This window comes from Bactrocera latifrons, unplaced genomic scaffold, assembly GCF_001853355.1.
Source record: "Bactrocera latifrons isolate USDA-ARS-PBARC rearing strain unplaced genomic scaffold, ASM185335v1 scaffold_504, whole genome shotgun sequence".
NCBI classification, from domain to species: Eukaryota; Metazoa; Arthropoda; class Insecta; order Diptera; family Tephritidae; genus Bactrocera; species Bactrocera latifrons.
Window position 1 is genome coordinate 59827 of NW_017537162.1, and position 13689 is coordinate 73515.

The following is a 13689-nucleotide window of genomic DNA, read 5'->3' on the forward strand; positions in this document are numbered from 1 at the left end:
AATGTGAAGAAATATTTATTTTATCACTATCATTATCATTAAATTTTATTTTATTTTTTAAATTTATGCAAAAATAATTCTTCACCGAAAAACATCATTTAAATATAAATTCACTCAACACAGCCTGCGAACAAAATTATGCAACGCACTCTTGGCAACCTCCGCACGCAAAAAGAACTGCAACAACATTAAAAAGGGCAGCAAAAGCGGCCCAGAGCCGGCACTTGCATTCGCGTACTATTACTATTACATTACGGTAAAAAATTACAAAACCAAAACCAACAGAAAGTAGAAAAAGGGGGTGGAGAGCACTGCAACAACGTTTGTTGCATTTATTTACGTTTTCGGTCGTCAACCTGCTTGTTGTTGTTGTTTGTAGWTTATGAACATTTTGAGCGGGAAAAAGTGATAATAGGCCGCATATGGTGTCCCACCCGACACAAAGTTCACTGGTAGGGGTGCTACACAAGAGCATAGTGAGAGCTATCACAAACGACACACCGGAATAACGAAAGAGAGCAAGGGAGTGTGCATAGAAAAGCGGAAATGGTGCGAATTGCGTGCGAGAGAGCGCCTATGAGGTGGAGCAGGTTTCACAGGATGCAAAGGAAACTTTTTCGCCTATCCTAAAGGGTAAAATATCGTATCATCGACGTTTTAGGCGCAATTAATATTTTTACAACCCCTCATTTTATACTCTTTATACTATTTCATAGTTACAAAAGTGTGAAAATAAATTAAAATAAAATCTAACCTATTGTAGCTATTTTTATATGCCCTTGCTGTTGTTTAATTTTTTGCTTTGTGGCTACACCAGAATATTCTTGTGGAACTGCTGCAAGGAGAAGACGGCTCTCGCGTGGTTTATGTGTGTGGCGCACCTTTTTTCACCAGCTCAAAGGCAGCAAACTCGTTTATTGTACTTAAAACTTTGACAATTTTTCACTTCTAAAAATTATAAAACACATCAGCACTTTTATGGCGAATTAAATTCTTTCTTCTTCCGATTCCGGCACTAACTATAATTGCAGCTTATTCTTTCACACCGCACAGTCAACTCAATTTCTTCTGCTGGTAAGCGCTCACTGCGTCCAACACGACTGCACAACGCGAAAGCTTAAAAACGACTGAATTGAATGCCGTCACGTAAATGACTGAACCAGTTATGTTGGCTTTTGCCGTTAGTGATAGCAGAGTTGGAGCTTCGGCCAGCAGCAACAACTCCAACATAATGAGATGGAGTACACTTAGCGGCTTTCAACCACCCACTTAGCAATTGGCCAACTTTGAGAGCAACCCATATGGCTGCGTGAGAGCGTTGCGAGCTCTCTTTTGTCAGGTTTATGGCATCTCCACCTCATATAGTTACAATTACATTGGCTCTGAAGACAAGCGGGTGTTAAATTTTTGTTGGAAGTGTGCTTGTACTACATTTATGAATGAATATTGAGCTTTTTGAAAGCAACTTTTGTAAATCAAGCAAAGATTTTGAAGCATTTAGTCGGGTTTCATTTTTCACTGGCGACTACAGTGTAAGCCACTTAATTTACGTTAATAGGAGGAGTATTTGATAAATTTTACAAGTACTTCTTCTAATCATCGGTAGAATACTGTAAACGTTGAATAAAAAAATATGGATTAGTTTGTACCTTTTTGAGGTAGTAACTCGCTTTTTACCAAATATTTACCCGAGCTTCCTTTAGTTCACTGCAAGGGATTATAAAACAAGCTAGGAGCTGTCCTTTATATATACCCTGAACAGAATATCTTAAGTTTGCCATGAAGCAACCAGAAGGAAACATCGGAGAACCTATTAAATATACATACTAATGATCGGAGTAATAAGCTAAGTCGATTTAGCCATGCCCGTCTCTCAGTCTGTATACTCGCGGACAAGTCCTTCAGTTTTTCAGATATCAATCTGAAATTTTGTCCTCATCTTTTTCTCCCCACAACGCTCATTTATTGGTATCATAGACATCGAACTACTATTCCATATAGCTGTAACTGAACGATTAAATCAAGTGTATGGAAAAGTTTTCAACTTGCCAAGATCTCTGTTTGGAACGGATCTAAGGCAAAAGTACATAGCATTAACTGCCGTACAAACTAACCAATCAAAATCAAGTTCTTGTATGTACCAACAGAAGAAATCCCTTACATGTAAATATACTTCTTTTCTAACTATAATTTTTAAATTAGATGTGAAAAATAATGCCCTTTCCTAAAAAAAAATAAACTGAAGTTATATCTACATTCGATAACTTTCCAAGAAGTAATCGGGTTTTCTTCCATTTTTATCATCTCAAAAATGCCTCAATTGCAGAGAAAATCCCTCATTACATATGAACAAAAGAAAAGCATAGCAAAACAAAGAAATAAACAAAAAATAGGACTCTGATCTCGCCAATCTGCAGCCACTCCATACGATAACGAAGCTAAGTGATTTAGTTCAACAAATTGGTATTTCGAAAACTTTCCACGCTGATATTGGCTGAACTGGCACAGTAAATATTTGCACACCTTGCGACGGCAAAGTTAATAACTCAGCACAGTTGCATGAGGTTATAAGCACTAGATTTTGTGCGTTAGCTTGGAATTCATACGCACATACATGGATGGTTAGAGACAAGCGAACAGGTAAAACTCGAATGCGAATTCATGAGAAACATCCTAATGAATTTACTAAACAGGTTTAATGTCTAAAGCTTGGAAAATAAAAATAAGTACATAATAAAAATGCTCTTAAAGATCAGGCATGCACTACTGGAGATCAGCAATCATCCAGTGACGAAGCAGTCCGCAATCATTATCAACAATGAGATCATCATAACATCGGGTTGCATATTGCAGCCGTATGTACGTCCAGTGGCACCTTTTCAAACGCAGACCGATAAAGAAGATATCTGCCCCAACACAAAAATTATACATAAATTACAACAATGCAAGCTAATTAATGTGCAAGAAGGTGGTAGCGATGAGGCAAAACATTTAAGTGCGCTAAACTATCAGGTGACATTCGATAGACGCAAATTACCCATGCCGAATGCGCGGCGGAAGCAGCCACATATTCTCACAAGATATTGCGCCAAGTTATTGTATCTCTTCAACTCGGCGGAGATTTCGCGACATGTGTTGCGCTTCCTGAACAACGATCGGACAGATAGGGCATCCGAAACGCATAATGCCGTACTGCTTTCTAGTTTTCTTGTGTTAAGCATGCGCTGTGACGGTGCTAAAGAGAATTTCGAACGTTTTCTACGACATATTGCACACTATCTACGTTATTTGCAGCCAATACATACACTGGACGATGTGCTGGTAATGTGCACACCATTCGGCCTGGAAAACTTCTACAAGACAATCAGTATTGGCAAAGTTTCCAATGTTATGGGCCGCGATGGGTGTCTCTTTGTGCTGTCCAATGCTTTGGCGCTGGGTTGTGAGGGTGCGGCAGTCTTCAATAACAAATTGTAGGCTAGTCTGCGTTGCATTGATAGAGAAATCCATGCAATAGTGTAAAATTTTGTATTTTCAGGCGTTTAATAGGCATGATCATGTGCACATCCTTTCAGCGACAGCAGGAAAATGTCAATTTGACGCTGGCGGCCAACTTTGCGTACTTGCTGCGCGATTTCATGCAGCAACTAGGTTTAAACATAACTTCAATGCGCGTACCCAGAGATTCATCAAATTTTCCATGTAATTGAAAGTAATAATAAGTATTTTGAACTTAGTGTTATTAAAATTGTACTTTGTAGGGGAGCGTGCTATGGTTGTAATTGAAGCAGCCGGGAGTCAAGGTACTGGCACATTTATTAAAGTATTGAACAAAAAGTTTATACTCACTTGCACACACGTTGTTTTCAAGGTAAATATTCATATATGTAGATATTTTACAAAACAAAAAAAAAAATACAATGTAAACTTTTAAATATGAAATTAAGACAACAGCACTAAAAAAAAAAAGCACGTAATTAATGCGCGCTTAACTGTCAAATAGCTTCCGTTTGAATGACTTTTTTCTTGTTTTTGGCTTGAACGGACGCCATTTAATTTTGACATTTATTTGCAACACTAACGCCATTTCTTATATGCACATACATATATTTTTCGCATGCATTAATGTCAAAAACTTTGCGCCAATTCATAATTTTTCGCGGAAAATATTTATCCATCAGTTAAACTCGAAGGCAGTGTGTCGCAGCGTGGACGGTGAGTTCGAATCGGAAGTGCTGTGGCGTAATCCGCAATACGATCAACCCTTTGATGTCGCTTTGTTAGCCGCACCTGATAACATTCCCGAGCGTTACTGTGTACGCTTGTCCGGTGCTAAACCGTCATTGGGTCAGACAATTTATAATGCTGGATTTCCGTATTTCGTCAACTTTAATTTGAAATATGATTTCAATCCAGCCATATTTCAAGGGCGTATAATTAAATGCTCACCGGGCGCTATTATGTCGGATGGTTGCGTACAGGCTGGCCAGAGCGGTGGTCCGATGTTCGATGAACAAGGCTCTATACTGGGTATCTGTGTGTCAAATATAAAAGTTGGAAATGTGGTTTACCCCAATTTAAACACCGCCGTGCCTATTTGTCAGATACGTACATGGTTGGAACAATATGCGCGTACCAATGGTAAGCAGGTTTTATTTAAGCGAAATTTTGCAATAATTTATATATAATTATTCTTTCAGATATACAAGTGCTTAGTAATTTGGTAGCTAATAAGGAAATGCAGCGCATATGGGCGTTGGAAGCGCCGCCAATACTTAGTAAATTGTAGCCGTCACGCTAACATTACAATGTATTTTTATTGTAGGATAATCGGATACCGACCCATTTGGACTTAATTACTATTAAATTGCGTTTTGTAAATATATATTTAGTTTATAACGAAAAATCGCGTACCTGTCACACTTTGAAAAGTATATAATACAGGCTTCAATCAAAACAAACAAAAATAAAAAAAACATACCTATTTCATTTGGTAAGTTTGAATGAACATTGTAATCATATATTTTTTCATTTATAATTAAATTTATACACATATATATAAATATATAGTAGTAGATATTTAGTTATCCACGTTTCTTCGATAAGTGTTATCATAAGCAGAAATAATAATATATAATAGATATATTTATGTATGCACATTACGGTCAATGCACTGATTGGCATGCTCTTGCAAAGTGGTTAGTGATGAACAGGTAATTGAGCATATTGGACATATGTGTTGTGGTGTAGTTGGAGCTGGCGGTGTCAGCGTAGCGATATTCTGTAAATAATAATTCTAGTTTTTGTTTTGTTTTTATACAATTAATTTGTGTACAAATATTGCAACTACTTACTCTTGATGCTGTTGTTGGTGGACTGACTCGTTGCCGTGTTAAAGCAGTTAGACGTTCCTCCAGTTGACCAACTAATTCGCTTAGTTCATGATTTTTGCGTTGCAGTGCACGCAAATCGTCCAGCAGTTGTGCCTTTTCGCCAGCCATCTCTTCGCGTGCAGTACGTTCCAATTGAAAGTCGCGACTGTAGACATCTACTTGCTGGCGCAGCACATCGAGTTCTTCGCGCATTTCAGCGCGTTGTTTGGCGTAAACATCAAATTGTGCAGTTTTCTCTTTGTCATTGGCTTTCAACAAAGCTATATCGGATTGTAGTTGATTAACTAACTCCTCAGATACGGTAAGGTTTACTTTGAGACAATTTATTTCGTCGATATATTGTTTTTGCTGTAGTGAAATAAAATATCTTTGTATATTAGTGAGAGTAAGACATGTGGGAAATATGAATTTTTAGCTAAAGTTTAGTTTAACATTTTTTAGATAAAATTTTAATTAATTTTATTTCTATATTATTTAAAATTTTAATTAAAATACTAACCATATCGTTGATTTCCAGCTTCTCTGCCAGTAGTTGTGACATATTGCGTTGAAAATTTTTAGTTACACATTCATGTTCTAGTCGTGTAACATATTCAGACTTTTCTGAATTTTCACCGTTCTTTCCCAACTTCGAAACGACCTCAAATGATGACTGCAAAAGTAAGCACACAGTATAGTTAGTTAGTTAAAAGCGGAATATTTCTGAAAATTTATACTAACAAGTTGTTGTAATTCCAATTTTTCAATCTGTGTACGCATATTAGCGATCAACGCCGACTTTTCGGAAATATTTTTTACAAGTTCCTCGTGTTCTTGCTTTCGTATAGCTTCATGGACCTGAATCTGTTCGATTTTTGACTCCAATTCACGTTTCAGATCTAAGTTTTCATTACGTAACTGCAAAGAAAAACTCAATCAACTCATATACACATATGAATGACTGAATTACTCACTGCAGCTATTTGCTCTTGACATTGTTGCAATTTCTGACGGTTTTCCATTTCGTTGGATTGCATTTGCTTTTTCATTTCTAGCCATGAACTCATTTTGCTATTAACTTGGATGAGCACATCTGAAACACATTTGTTGAAATAGTATTTTTATTTTCATTTTGCTTATCATAATCTTCCATACCTTTCATTTTGAGATAATCACTCATAACAGTTGTGAGCTCCTCGCAAGCTTCTAAAGACACACTTGGAAATTGTGAATGGATGCTGGCCTGAAAAACACAAATGTCATAACAATAATTATTTATACACAATTTTATTAATTTAATATTGTGGATCTCATATTTGCTTTACTTTTAACGCTCTTTTTGGTGACCAAAATTTTTTGAAATGCACCTTATGCGTTCTTAAAGATAAATTTTACACTTTGTTACGTTCTAAAAATAACGAATTGACACACCAATTACCTTTAAGGCATCGGCTGGCACCTGACCCATTATATAACTTACTGCCATGGAGTTTGTTAAACTCTCCTTTGTGTTAGTTTCACTTTTTTGCTCCACATCGCTTGTCTTTGGTATGGCACCGGTCTTAGTACTTTCTTTTACGCTTGTATCATCAGACTGTAGTTCACCATTATCTTTGGCAACTATGCTACTCTTTTGCCATACATCGTAACTTCCTGATTGTGTGGATGCTTCCATTGATTTTGCCGAGTCAATGCTGCGTTTCCAAACTCCATGTCCAACAAACTGTCCGGAGTTACTATCGGACGCCTGTGTAGGTTTGCTGGCCGATGCTATTGCTGTAGTTATGGAGTTAAATTTTTCATCATTTAATATTGGTTGATTGACTTGTGTTGTTGTCGTATTTTTGTTATCGTCTTGTGCTGTTGCATTCTCATGCACTGAAATCAAAGAATTTGGTTGAGAACAGCTGCCCAAAATTACAAACGATTCCTCCTCAGCCATTATTTCCTATAATGAAAAACAATGATGATGAACATGATTATTTTGACACATATACTAATACGGGATTCCCCTTATAATCACACTCTATTTTACGATTTTCGTAATAATGAATCACACCACAAAGAAATAGAAATATATCTATAAATGTGGTAATGTCTTTACACTCACAAACTAATGCGCAATGATGAAAAATATCAAATTTTCACAAACTTTAATACTTACAATCTAAATTTTGTATGCAATTGTGTCCAGTGGCCAATTCTGTAGAAAAATATTGACTTGTTTACTAACGCTGCAGTTTTTCTGGAAAAGAATGCACCACAAAATAAATAACTTGCTGTCGATTAGTTTTGCGAATTCGAACTCGAACGAACCGGATTGCGTACAGCTGATTGTCCAGGGTTGCTTACGTGTTTTCGAACAGTAACAGTTTTAGTACTCAAGTACTAATTATATGCGCATGAATAAAGAACAAATTGAAATTTTTTCGAAATTTGAAATTTGAAATTTTTCCGAAATATTTTTAAATTTTGTTCTAAAAACGTTTAAGAAAATAATTCACGCTTGTAAGGTTGCAGGTAACTCACCTAGTACTTTAATTTAACTACATTCCAACCATTAAATGGAACATTAGTTAGTACCAAATAAAAACCTTAAACCGGCAAGGTGGTGTATCATTTTCGAATCTTTTGCCAAAAACCGGTTTGCAAGGGATATTTTAAGGGTGACTTTTGCCAACATGTTTTCTCCGCCTACTTCAATATACAAAAGATTATGGAAGCCAGAGTAGCAAATTTACTTATTCGAAAGTTTTGATTTAAAAATTAAATTTGCAATAATCAATTCCGATGCCGTCTTTACGATTAAAATTATTATTATTTTTTAATGTGTACTCGGAACTAAATATCGATTAAAATTTTTAAAATTATATTTAATTAAAACTTTTGGGCGTACAAAAAAGAACACTTATTCCAATGTAATTAAACCATTTTTTATTGCATTGTTTACAACAGTGGTGGCAACTTATTTTCGAATATAAAATATTTTAAATATTTTAAATATTTTAATTATTTTTATTATTTTAAATATTTTATATATTTAGATATCACCTTTCACAGTTGTAAAATAAGACATTTTTAAGCCATTCCATGAAAACAGAAAACAGTCACATATTCCTTAACTAAATATATTTTATTTCACTAACAAATAATGAGGTATAAAAATTTCTTAAACTAATTTAAAATATATGTATTTTTGAAGAACAATTGATATTAGCCAACTCTTCGCGCTCTTCCTACGTTACGTGCCACTTCGGCGCGATAACGAAAGAGTGGACGAAATAGATTCACTTCAGCCAGCTCCATATCGAAATCCACATCGACCGGCTCATTGAGTTGCGCCTCGGACAAAGCGCGACGCCCACGTTCATTCAACTCAAAAGGAGCTGGCGCTTCGAGAGCGGGCTCTATGCTTTGCTGTTGCACTTCCGGTAGTTTTGTATCGAGCGTGTCGGGCTCTACTGTTGTTTTAGTTGCGGTAGGTCGGAGATTCTCAACGCTATTATCATAGGAAAGAGGGCGTGCATGTGCCAGTCCGATGAGAGCGCACACGATCATATAGTAGAGGTTTTGACACTGAAAAGAATGACGTAATCGATAAACGAGGTTATTAGTGTATGTTAAAAAGGTTATGTAATTGCTGTTAATCGAGGAATATAGTGAAATTTTCAAAGTAACTCACATTATAATTTTTCATGCTAGTTTTTATTGTTTTTGTCGGTGGGCAGATACTTTTTGAGACTATAAAGTTGATATTCTCCCGTAGCGTTCGTATTGCTTTTTGGCTAATTAACTATGATTTGTTGGAATACGAAAGTTGCCGCAGCCTTTTATAGTGGGAAAGTTGTGAAAATTTCAAAGCTTTTCGCAAAAAATAAAATTCAAAAGCGATTGCATTTTTATGTGTAACGTATGTAAATATTTTGCCTGCATACCTAAGTACATCAATACATAGTACATACTACAAGTATATTTATTTTTTCACAAACTGCGCAGCTCCAGCGGCTTTTAATCATTTACACCGGCGCGATAATAAATTGTTGTATATTAAATTTTAAGCTAAGTTATGTTAGGTTAGTAAAAAAGTGCTATTTTTCACATTAGCAAAAAATTTATTTGCAAAAAAAATCAAGTTTTTAGATTTTATTTTAAGAGTTATAAGAAATTTTTTAATTAAAATCTTAATTTTTTCTCCTTCCGTCAATATATATATTTGTATTTTTTTTTTTTTAATTTCCGTGAAACATTTTCAAATATACATAATTCTTTTTTTCATTCCTTTATAATTTGTTAAAATCAATCTATTTAAAATTAACATAAACTCACAACGTATTTCCCATAAACATAACCCTTTCCGCTTTCCAAGTTGAGCATCCGGCACGCAAAATAAAATTTCAGCGCCGCCAAAATGCATTATCGCGGCCAAACCAACGCTTTGTTTGTTCGAAATTAATTAGTTCAATTAACGGGCATTGAGCTTTTCGTTTTCACACCTTTCGACGCAATTAATCGTTGACACAGAATTTTGCAAATATTATTTTATAGAATAGTGCAAAATATTGTAATTCAAGTACATAACGTAATGTAACTAAATATTGCGTGTGAAAGTGTTTTTAATGAGTTGTTGCAGCCGGAAAATGCTGCAAATAAATTCCAAAAAATCAGTGCAACAACGGCGAGTGCAATGCGCAGCTTCGTAACGTACTCGTGAAGGTGAGTGGAAGTGCTCGCCGCTTGCGAGTCTGTGCACGCATATATGTACATACATATATGCAGGTATGTTCATACATTTCCTTACTAGTGCAGCCTGCGTAAGTCCCTCAAGTCATTTACTTTACGCGCCGTGTTCGTTTTGAATCACTTGACAAATAGGTGTACCGTGTGTATAACTATGTAATAAGCATGTGCGAGTAGCACACAACTGTCAAAAACGTCACTGCGCAACGCGAGAGTCACGCGATTTAAAAATGTAGCTAAGCAAATCGCGTAGTACTACTGAGAAATCACTATTATTAGTTGTTATTTACAAATATTATTTAAAATATTATCAATTTATGGTAGATCATTGATAAATAAGGGTTCTATGCATAATATCACGTATTACAAAATGATTCATGCCGTTTATTAAAAATAGCTTTAGATGATTGAGCGTGATTAATTTAGTACAGTTTTAGTTGTGATAAGCAATTGTAGTTATAATAATTAGATCAGCGTCGATAATGAAAAAAAGTTCATTTAAAGTGTTTTTCAATTAGAGCTCTATACAATTTTTTAAAACAATACTTTCCGACTACCAGGGTGTCATGAAACGTATTATTACTGGCGATGAGTCTTCGATCCATACTTACGGCCCGGAAACAGACGATCAATCGGTTGAATATCGTGGTAAAGGTGAGCCGAAGTTGGAAAAACCACGACAAAGTAGGTCAAAAATCAAGGTTATGTTGACATTTTTCTCGATTATAGAGGTGTGTTGGACTGTGAAATCCTTCCGACCGTCCAAACTCTCAACAAGGAATACTATTTGAGTTTGCATGCAGCTATTCGTAAAAAGAGGTCGGAATTATGCCCTAAAACTCTAGATAATGCATACTGTATTGATTCTTCGTGAAGTTTTTGTCGAATTTTCAACCAATATTGTGCCACAACTACCGTATTCGCCTGATTTAGCGTGGTGTGCTTACTTTTTAATTTCAAATTTATGAACAAAGTCTTACTAATTTTTGCCATTGCCTATACATATTATAGTATGTCAGAAATAGTAATATGTAAACTATGAAAATTATCTCTTTTGTCTTACATTGAAAAAATTAGTACCCACTTGGTCATTAACACTGACGCTATGTTGTTAATGTAATGTGATTAGCGGAATGTTAGGTTTTCGAAAAAAAATTTGCAATATAATAAAATTAATCAGGCTTTTGTTGCTAATGTTCTTAATTTTTAACTTTGATTGGTTACTTAAGAAAATTATATTATGGAGAGAGCAGCGGTAAATTAGATTTGTTTATAGTACTGGGTTATATTCGAAAAATGGCAAACTATATTGTTTATCTTGTGTTCAAAAATTTGGTTGTAATATTTTTTTAAAGTAATAGGTTAAGGGGCTATATCCACTTGTGATTTTCAAAAAATCGAGCTTTTTAATCTTTTGAATGTACATGTATTCAAGAATATTCTCTGAAAATTTCCAGTTCATCTGACTAATAGTTTCGGAGATACAAATTTGAAAAGGTGGACGGTCGAGGTCAGGTATAGGCTGAGGGCGCAGTAATTAAAACTTTAAACGAGTTTATCTCAAAACCGTGTTTTCAGAGTCAGTGAGGAAAATTTCTCCCAAACCGCTAAATCGATCGGTTTGAAATTTTTCACGACTTACTCAGATATATTTTTCAGGTAATGATCGAAGCAATAAGGTTTTGGACAATAATTTCGATTTTTAAGCCACTTTGAAGTGAAAAATTTTCATGAAAAACTGAATTTTTTTTTGAACAGCCGCTATTTTGTCAAAAATCAAAATTTTAACTAGACCTTTGATCATTATCTGTATTTATTTATCACAAAACTAAATATTTTTGGTTTTCAGATAATTTGGACCAGAGATATCTTGCTCACCGCCAAGCACTTTTTTTTGGACGTCTCTTCGCAGATCGTCTACATGAGCTAGCTGATCCAATATTTTTTTTAAATAATCCGCTGATTGTTAAAGTACATTAAATTCTGTTTAAATACATTGTTTCCATTAATGTATAAAATAAAATGCCTCTTTGGCAAAAAATCCCAAAAAAAAAAAAAAAAAAACGTTTTTTCTGCCTCGCCCCTCTTAAAGTTAATATTTTGCTGTAATCGCTATATTCTTATATACTTACGCTTGTTTTCCGGTATTTTTAGTTCCATATTCTAATTCAGCAATTTAATTAAACATTTACTTGCTTCGCTTTATTTTATTTAATGTTTAATTAGTTTATTTTTAAATTCTTTCAAGTCATAATTCTTTTTTATTTGTATTTTTGTTTATACTTTTGATTACACAAGACAACTTAAAAGAGTAAACATTTTACTGTTAATTAGTAGCTATTGATTTGTATTGGTGTTTTTCATTATTATTATACATACATACATACATACATCAATTCAGAAAAATTACTATTAATACTTGTTTATTGTTGCTTCCACTTGATTTATTGTTGTTCTCGCTCGTTTCTCTTGTGTTGCAAAATATTTTTGTATATTATTTAGTAGTTTACTTTTAAATATGTACTTATGTATGTACAGCAGTTAATATTTATGAATGTTTTGCATGGCTAGTTGGTCGCTCACAAAACATGACAGCCAATTTTTCTTCTGAAATTTCCCTTCATATTTCATTTCATTTCCCATCAATAAATTCATTTCGCAAAGTTTTGCTTATTGACTTAATACTATAAAATCATTATTCTCCGACTGTTTTAGTATTTATTTTTAATTTAGTATCTCTTTTTAATAACACACGTACATATGTATAGAAAACATTTCAGTTAATTTATAAATACTTGCACGGAAGACAAATACATATATATATATTATATAGATTTTTACACAAGTATTATAAATACAGCTTTCTTTTGTAAACATCCCAATTTTCCAATGTAGAATGAGTAATGGGTGAGTGAGTTGAAAAAATGGTGTAACGTAATAGTAATTAGTTTTGAATACAAATTATTTTTGAAAATTTTAATGCACCGGCCTTTATAAAATGAGAAAAAAAGAAAAATATTTGTTTGTTTACGTTTTTGTTGATATTGATATTGATAATAAGAAATTTGTTAATATAAAAGCTGAAATACGAAGAAATTTTTTGGCGAAGTTGGAAGAATTCTTTAAGTGATTTTTACTTATAAGTGTGAAATAATGCAGAGTCTTAAATAATCTTTTTATTATAAACTAAGTAAACACACATTTTAATAAATGTATTAAGTTTCATTATACAAATTAAATTATTAATATTTTTAGCTCTTATTCTGACTGAAGTGGTATTGTAAACTCAAACTCTCACATGGCAGAAATAAAATGAAATAAAAGAAAAAATCAACAGCAGTGAAATAAACAAGTAAGTACAATGAAATAAGTAAATAAAAAACAAATAATGAAGGTCTTAGTTCGGATCTAACCGAACATTTCATACTCTTTCAACTTGCAAGATTCAAAGCTTGAGAATCATCCTCAGATATCGGCAAAACCTTACATTAAACTCGGGAAAGTATCGACGTGATTTCATCCATATAAATATTTTTTTATATATATTATATGTATATTGTTGAAAAAAAGTTTGATATTT

General features: G+C 33.9%; 4 protein-coding genes across 6 annotated transcripts in view; 1 reads left to right on the forward strand and 3 right to left on the reverse strand.

Annotated features, from left to right (window-relative positions):
- LOC108973852 (kelch-like protein 17) overlaps positions 1-1137 on the reverse strand; it is a 59311-nt gene extending 58174 nt beyond the window's left edge. Inside the window, exon 1 of the mRNA XM_018941356.1 lies at positions 755-1137. The gene's annotated coding sequence lies outside the window, so the exon portion shown is untranslated. The remainder of the gene's footprint in view (positions 1-754) is intronic.
- A 1245-nt stretch (positions 1138-2382) lies between these two features.
- Positions 2383-5016, forward strand: LOC108973854. Its single transcript, XM_018941362.1, has 6 exons — positions 2383-2640; positions 2694-3473; positions 3539-3702; positions 3762-3871; positions 4182-4641; positions 4701-5016. The coding sequence occupies exons 2-6, from the start codon at positions 2740-2742 to the stop codon at positions 4787-4789; spliced, it is 1557 nt and encodes a 518-aa protein (XP_018796907.1). The 5' UTR covers positions 2383-2640; positions 2694-2739; the 3' UTR covers positions 4790-5016.
- Positions 4985-7690, reverse strand: LOC108973853 (NF-kappa-B essential modulator). 3 transcript variants are annotated; one of them, XM_018941361.1, is made up of 8 exons: positions 7537-7690; positions 6853-7320; positions 6528-6615; positions 6347-6465; positions 6114-6290; positions 5893-6045; positions 5355-5741; positions 4985-5296 (listed from the first exon to the last, which is right to left on the reverse strand). In XM_018941361.1, exons 2-8 carry the CDS (start codon positions 7312-7314, stop codon positions 5147-5149), a joined length of 1536 nt encoding a protein of 511 aa, XP_018796906.1. In that variant the 5' UTR covers positions 7315-7320; positions 7537-7690; the 3' UTR covers positions 4985-5146. The 3 variants fall into 3 exon arrangements, with proteins under 3 accessions (XP_018796906.1, XP_018796904.1, XP_018796905.1); XM_018941359.1 differs by having other exon boundaries at positions 6811-7320; positions 7537-7689; XM_018941360.1 differs by having other exon boundaries at positions 5147-5281; positions 6811-7320; positions 7537-7689.
- Positions 7691-8585: 895 nt separating this feature from the next.
- On the reverse strand, positions 8586-9126 carry LOC108973850. Its single transcript, XM_018941354.1, has 2 exons — positions 9055-9126; positions 8586-8948 (listed from the first exon to the last, which is right to left on the reverse strand). The coding sequence occupies exons 1-2, from the start codon at positions 9067-9069 to the stop codon at positions 8586-8588; spliced, it is 378 nt and encodes a 125-aa protein (XP_018796899.1). The 5' UTR covers positions 9070-9126.
- Positions 9127-13689: the final 4563 nt, after the last annotated feature.